The 7369-nt window shown below is 54.1% G+C and overlaps 5 protein-coding genes across 7 annotated transcripts; all 5 read right to left on the reverse strand.

The window, feature by feature from the left end:
• Nucleotides 1–21: 21 nt before the first annotated feature.
• Nucleotides 22–2630, reverse strand: RB195_025751 (uncharacterized protein; the record flags this gene model as incomplete). 2 transcript variants are annotated; one of them, XM_064214028.1, is made up of 4 exons in its annotated part: nucleotides 22–1478; nucleotides 1535–1744; nucleotides 1877–2018; nucleotides 2070–2630. In XM_064214028.1, the coding sequence occupies 4 exons, from the start codon at nucleotides 2628–2630 to the stop codon at nucleotides 22–24; spliced, it is 2370 nt and encodes a 789-aa protein (XP_064069908.1). The 2 variants fall into 2 exon arrangements, with proteins under 2 accessions (XP_064069908.1, XP_064069909.1); XM_064214027.1 differs by having other exon boundaries at nucleotides 1526–1807; nucleotides 2064–2630.
• A 56-nt stretch (nucleotides 2631–2686) lies between these two features.
• RB195_025752 (uncharacterized protein) lies at nucleotides 2687–3205 on the reverse strand (the record flags this gene model as incomplete). The annotated part of the gene is made up of 1 exon (XM_064214029.1): nucleotides 2687–3205. The coding sequence occupies one exon, from the start codon at nucleotides 3203–3205 to the stop codon at nucleotides 2687–2689; it is 519 nt and encodes a 172-aa protein (XP_064069910.1).
• A 46-nt stretch (nucleotides 3206–3251) lies between these two features.
• Nucleotides 3252–3836, reverse strand: RB195_025753 (uncharacterized protein; the record flags this gene model as incomplete). Its single annotated transcript, XM_064214030.1, has 1 exon — nucleotides 3252–3836. One exon carries the CDS (start codon nucleotides 3834–3836, stop codon nucleotides 3252–3254), a length of 585 nt encoding a protein of 194 aa, XP_064069911.1.
• Nucleotides 3837–4069: 233 nt separating this feature from the next.
• On the reverse strand, nucleotides 4070–6068 carry RB195_025754 (uncharacterized protein; the record flags this gene model as incomplete). 2 transcript variants are annotated; one of them, XM_064214031.1, is made up of 4 exons in its annotated part: nucleotides 4070–4358; nucleotides 4414–4604; nucleotides 4692–5165; nucleotides 5232–6068. In XM_064214031.1, the coding sequence occupies 4 exons, from the start codon at nucleotides 6066–6068 to the stop codon at nucleotides 4070–4072; spliced, it is 1791 nt and encodes a 596-aa protein (XP_064069912.1). The 2 variants fall into 2 exon arrangements, with proteins under 2 accessions (XP_064069912.1, XP_064069913.1); XM_064214032.1 differs by having other exon boundaries at nucleotides 4070–4340; nucleotides 4420–4670; nucleotides 4722–5131; nucleotides 5201–6068.
• Nucleotides 6069–6871: 803 nt separating this feature from the next.
• RB195_025755 (uncharacterized protein) lies at nucleotides 6872–7330 on the reverse strand (the record flags this gene model as incomplete). Its single annotated transcript, XM_064214033.1, has 1 exon — nucleotides 6872–7330. One exon carries the CDS (start codon nucleotides 7328–7330, stop codon nucleotides 6872–6874), a length of 459 nt encoding a protein of 152 aa, XP_064069914.1.
• Between the last annotated feature and the right edge of the window lie 39 nt (nucleotides 7331–7369).

Below are 7369 nucleotides of genomic sequence, written 5' to 3' on the forward strand. Positions count from 1 at the left end.
AGAACTACACTGCAAAAACGGTCACTGGTACACAAAAACAGGAAGAAGAGTACGAAAGATAAGATGCAAAAAAGAAATAGGCGAAACCACCAAAACATCAACAAAAAGACCGTCGACAGGAACTCCAAAACCAACAAAGACATCAACACCGACGACCTCAACATCTAGTTCGAGCACAAGCACATCAACAACAACGACATCCACAACATCGAGCTCCACAGCAACCACAACAACAACGACAACAGGAGGAACGTCAACGACGGCACCACCGACCACAACCGCGAGCTCGTCAACGACAACTCCTCTGACCACAACCGAGAGCACGTCAACGACAACTCCTCTGACCACAAGCGAGAGCACGTCAACGACAACTCCTGTAACCACAACCGAGAGCACGTCAACGACAACTCCTGTAACCACAACCGAGAGCACGTCAACGACAACTCCTCTAACCACAACCGAGAGCACGTCAACTTCATCAACCACGACAGGAAGCACGTCAACGACAACTCCTCTAACGACGACAGTGAGCACGTCAACTTCATCAACGACGGCACCAACGACCACAACCGCGAGCTCGTCAACGACAACTCCTCTGACCACAACCGAAAGCACTTCAACTTCATCAACCACGACAGGAAGCACGTCAACGACAACTCCTCTAACGACGACAGTGGGCACGTCAACTTCACCAACGACGGCACCAACGACCACAACCGCGAGCTCGTCAACGACAACTCCTCTGACCACAACCGAGAGCACGTCAACGACAACTCCTCTGACCACAAGCGAGAGCACGTCAACGACAACTCCTGTAACCACAACCGAGAGCACGTCAACGACAACTCCTGTAACCACAACCGAGAGCACGTCAACTTCATCAACTACGACAGGAAGCACGTCAACGACAACTCCCCTAACGACGACAGTGAGCACGTCAACTTCATCAACGACGGCACCAACGACCACAACCGCGAGCTCGTCAACGACAACTCCTCTGACCACAACCGAGAGCACGTCAACGACAACTCCTCTAACCACAACCGAGAGCACGTCAACGACAACTCCTCTAACCACAACCGAGAGCACGTCAACTTCATCAACTACGACAGGAAGCACGTCAACGACAACTCCCCTAACGACGACAGTGAGCACGTCAACTTCATCAACGACGGCACCAACGACCACAACCGCGAGCTCGTCAACGACAACTCCTCTGACCACAACCGAGAGCACGTCAACGACAACTCCTCTAACCACAACCGAGAGCACGTCAACGACAACTCCTCTAACCACAACCGAGAGCACGTCAACTTCATCAACCACGACAGGAAGCACGTCAACGACAACTCCTCTAACGACGACAGTGAGCACGTCAACTTCATCAACGACGGCACCAACGACCACAACCGCGAGCTCGTCAACGACAACTCCTCTGACCACAACACAACACAACGAGCACGTCAACGACAACTCCTCTAACCACAACCGAGAGCACGTCAACGACAACTCCTCTAACGACGACCGAGAGCACGCAACTCATCAACGACAACTCCTATGACCACAACCGAGAGCACGTCAACGACAACTCCTCTAACCACAACCGAGCAGTCAACGACAACCGAGAGCACGTCAACTTCATCAACCAGACAGAACACGTCAACGACGGCACCAACGACCACAACCGAGAGCACGTCAACGACAACTCCTCTGACCACAACCGAGAGCACGTCAACGACAACTCCTGTAACCACAACCGAGAGCACGTCAACGACAACTCCTCTAACCACAACCGAGAGCACGTCAACTTCATCAACCACGACAGGAAGCACGTCAACGACGGCAAAGACAGGAGCACGTCAACACAACGACGCACCAACGACCACAACCGCGAGCTCGTCAACGACAACTCCTCTGACCACAACCGAGAGCACGTCAACGACAACTCCTCTGACCACAACCGAGAGCACGTCAACGACAACTCCTCTAACCACAACCGAGAGCACGTCAACGTCAACCTAACGACCACAACCGAAGAGCACGTCAACGACAACTCCTCTGACCACAACCGAGAGCTCGTCAACGACAACTCCTCTGACCACAACCGAGAGCACGTCAACGACAACTCCTCTGACCACAACCGAGAGCACGTCAACGACAACTCCTCTGACCACAACCGAGAGCACGTCAACTTCATCAACCACGACAGGAAGCACGTCAACGACGGCACCAACGACCACAACCGCGAGCTCGTCAACGACAACTCCTCTGACCACAACCGAGAGCACGTCAACGACAACTCCTCTGACCACAACCGAGAGCACGTCAACGACAACTCCTGTAACCACAACCGAGAGCACGTCAACGACAACTCCTCTAACCACAACCGAGAGCACGTCAACTTCATCAACTACGACAGGAAGCACGTCAACGACAACTCCCCTAACGACGACAGTGAGCACGTCAACTTCATCAACGACGGCACCAACGACCACAACCGCGAGCTCGTCAACGACAACTCCTCTGACCACAACCGAGAGCACGTCAACGACAACTCCTCTAACCACAACAACGAGGAAGCACGTCAACGACAACTCCTCTAACCACAACCGAGAGCACGTCAACTTCATCAACCACGACCGGGAGCACGTCAACGACAACTCCTCTGACCACAACCGAGAGCACGTCAACGACAACCAACGACCACAACCGAGAGCACGTCAACGACAACTCCTCTGACCACAACCGAGAGCTCGTCAACGACAACTCCTCTGACCACAACCGAGAGCACGTCAACGACAACTCCTCTAACCACAACCGAGAGCACGTCAACGACAACTCCTCTAACCACAACCGAGAGCACGTCAACGACAACTCCTCTAACCACAACCGAGAGCACGTCAACAACTTCATCAACCGAGGCACCGACAACCCGCGAGCACGTCAACGACGGCACCAACGACCACAACCGAGAGCACGTCAACGACAACTCCTCTAACCACAACCGAGAGCACGTCAACGACAACTCCTCTAACCACAACCGAGAGCACGTCAACGACAACACCAACGACCACAACCGCGAGCTCGTCAACGACAACTCCTCTGACCACAACCGAGAGCACGTCAACGACAACTCCTCTGACCACAAGCGAGAGCACGTCAACGACAACTCCTCTAACCACAACCGAGAGCACGTCAACTTCATCAACCACGACAGGAAGCACGTCAACGCATAACACGACAGGAGCACGTCAACCACCAACGACCACAACCGCGAGCTCGTCAACGACAACTCCTCTGAACAACGAGCACTCAACTTCATCAACCACGACAGGAAGCACGTCAACGACAACTCCTCTGACCACAACCGAGAGCACGTCAACGACAACTCCTGTAACCACAACCGAGAGCACGTCAACTTCATCAACCACGACAGGAAGCACGTCAACGACGGCACCAACGACCACAACCGCGAGCTCGTCAACGACAACTCCTCTGACCACAACCGAGAGCACGTCAACTACATCAACCACGACAGGAAGCACGTCAACGACAACTCCTCTGACCACAACCGCGAGCACGTCAACGACAACTCCTCTGACCACAACCGAGAGCACGTCAACGACAACTCCTACGACCACAACCGAGAGCACGTCAACGTCATCAAACCCACGACAAGGAAGCACGTCAACGACAACACCAACGACCACAACCGAGAGCTCGTCAACGACAACTCCTCTGACCACAACCGAGAAGCACTTCAACTTCATCAACCACGACAGGAAGCACGTCAACGACAACTCCTCTAACGACGACAGTGAGCACGTCAACTTCATAACGGCGGACCAACGACCACAACCGCGAGCTCGTCAACGACAACTCCTCTGACCACAACCGAGAGCACGTCAACGACAACTCCTCTAACCACAACCGAGAGCACGTCAACGACAACTCCTCTAACCACAACCGCGAGCACGTCAACACAACGAGCACGTCAACTTCCATCAACCACAACCGGAAGCACGTCAACGACAACTCCTCTGACACAACCGAGAGCACGTCAACTTCATCAACGACGAAGCACCAACGAAACCACAACCGCGAGCTCGTCAACGACAACTCCTCTGACCACAACCGAGAGCACGTCAACGACAACTCCTCTGACAACAACCACAACCGAGAGCACGTCAACGACAACTCCTCTAACCACAACCGAGAGCACGTCAACTTCATCAACCACGACAGGAAGCACGTCAACGACGGCACCAACGACCACAACCGCGAGCTCGTCAACGACAACTCCTCTGACCACAACCGAAAGCACTTCAACGACAACTCCTCTAACACACAACACGAAACTTCAAACGACACAACGACCACAACCGCGAGCTCGTCAACGACAACTCCTCTGACCACAACCGAGAGCACGTCAACGACAACTCCTCTGACCACAACCGAGAGCACGTCAACGACAACTCCTCTAACCACAACCGAGAGCACGTCAACGTCACAAAACGCTCGTCAACCACAACACGACAGGAGCACGTCAACTTCATCAACGACGAACCAACGACCACAACCGCGAGTTCGTCAACGACAACTCCCTTGACCACAACCGAGAGCACGTCAACTTCATCAACCACGACAGGAAGCACGTCAACGACAACTCCCTAACACGACAGAGCACCAACTTCATCAACGACGGCACCAACGACCACAACCGCGAGCTCGTCAACGACAACTCCTCTGACCACAACCGAGAGCACGTCAACGACAACTCCTCTGACCACAACCGAGAGCACGTCAACGACAACTCCTCTGACCACAACCGAGAGCACGTCAACGACAACTCCTCTAACCACAACCGAGAGCACGTCAACGACAACTCCTCTGACCACAACCGAGAACTTATCAACAGAAGGAAGCACGTCAACGACGGCACCAACGACCACAACCGCGAGCTCGTCAACGACAACTCCTCTGACCACAACCGAGAGCACGTCAACGACAACAACTCTGACCACAACCGAGAGCACGTCAACGACAACTCCTCTAACCACGACAGAGAGCACGTCAACGTCACACGACGGCACCAACGACCACAACCGCGAGCTCGTCAACGACAACTCCTCTGACCACAACCGAGAGCACGTCAACGACAACTCCTACTAACAACCGAGAGCACGTCAACTTCATCAACCACGACAGAAACACTCAACGACGGCACCAACGACCACAACCGCGAGCTCGTCAACGACAACTCCTCTGACCACAACCGAGAGCACGTCAACGACAACTCCTCTAACCACAACCGAGAGCACGTCAACGACAACTCCTAACCACAACCGAGAGCACGTCAACGACAACTCCTCTGACCACAACCGAGAGCACGTCAACTTCATCAACCACGACAGGAAGCACGTCAACGACCCAACGACCACAACCGCGAGCTCGTCAACGACAACTCCTCTGACCACAACCGAGAGCACGTCAACTTCATCAACCACGACAGGAAGCACGTCAACGACGGCACCAACAGCCACAACCGGAGCCTCAACGACAACTCTCAAACCACAAGCGAGCACGTCAACGACAACTCCTCTGACCACAACCGAGAGCACGTCAACGACAACTCCTCTAACCACAACCGAGAGCACGTCAACTTCATCAACCACGACAGGAAGCACGTCAACGACGGCACCAACGACCACAACCGCGAGCTCGTCAACTTCATCAACCACGACAGGAAGCACGTCAACGACAACTCCTCTGACCACAACCGAGAGCACGTCAACGACAACTCCTCTGACCACAACCGAGAGCACGTCAACTTCATCAACCACGACAGGAAGCACGTCAACGACGGCACCAACGACCACAACCGCGAGCTCGTCAACGACAACTCCTGTAACCACAACCGAGAGCACGTCAACGACAACTCCTCTGACCACAACCGAGAGCACGTCAACGACAACTCCTCTGACCACAACCGAGAGCACTTCGACGACAACTCCTCTACGACACCAAAACCGAGAGCACGTCAACGACAACTCCTCTAACCAAACCATCAACCACGACAGGAAGCACGTCAACGACAACTCCTCTAACCACAACCGAGCACGTCAACTTAAACAACTCCTCTGACCACAACCGAGAGCACGTCAACGACAACTCCTCTAACCACAACCGAGAGCACGTCAACGACAACTCCTACGACCACAACCGAGAGCACGTCAACGACAACTCCTCTAACCACAACCGAGAGCACGTCAACGACATACCTCTAACCACGACAGAGAGCACGTCAACCATCAACGACGGCACCAACGACCACAACCGCGAGCTCGTCAACGACAACTCCTCTGACCACAACCGAGAGCACGTCAACGACAACTCCTCTGACCACAACCGGAGAGCACGTCAACGACGAACTCCACTGACCACAACCGAGAGCACGTCAACGTACCACAACGAGAGCACGTCAACGACAACTCTAACCACAACCGAGAGCACGTCAACGACAACTCCTCTAACCACAACCGAGAGCACGTCAACGTCATCAACCACTGTAACCACAACCGAGAGCACGTCAACGACAACTCCTCTGACCACAACCGAGAGCACGTCAACTTCATCAACCACGACAGGAAGCACGTCAACGACAACCCAACGACGACAGGAGCACGTCAACTATCAACGACGGCACCAACGACCACAACCGCGAGCTCGTCAACGACAACTCCTCTGACCACAACCGAGAGCACGTCAACGACAACTCCTTAACCACAACCGAGAAGCACGTCAACGACAACTCCTCTGACCACAACCGAGAGCACGTCAACGACAACTCCTTAACCACAACCGAGAGCAGTCAAACCACAACGACAGGAAGCACGTCAACGACGGCACCAACGACCACAACCGCGAGCTCGTCAACGACAACTCCTCTGACCACAACCGAGAGCACGTCAACGACAACTCCTCTGACCACAACCGAGAGCACGTCAACTTCATCAACCACGACAGGAAGCACGTCAACGACGGCACCAACGACCACAACCGCGAGCTCGTCAACGACAACTCCTCTGACCACAACCGAGAGCACGTCAACGACAACTCCTCTGACCACAACCGAGAGCACGTCAACGACAACTCCTCTGACCACAACCGAGAGCACGTCAACGACAACTCCTCTGACCACAACCGAGAGCACGTCAACGACAACTCCTCTGCACGACAGGAAGCACGTCAACGACGACACCAACGACCACAACCGCGAGCTCGTCAACGACAACTCCTCTGACCACAACCGAGAGCACGTCAACTTCATCAACCACGACAGGAAGCACGTCAACGACAACACCAACGA

The sequence above is a fragment of the Necator americanus genome, chromosome X (genome assembly GCF_031761385.1).
Source record: "Necator americanus strain Aroian chromosome X, whole genome shotgun sequence".
Classification (NCBI taxonomy): domain Eukaryota; kingdom Metazoa; phylum Nematoda; class Chromadorea; order Rhabditida; family Ancylostomatidae; genus Necator; species Necator americanus.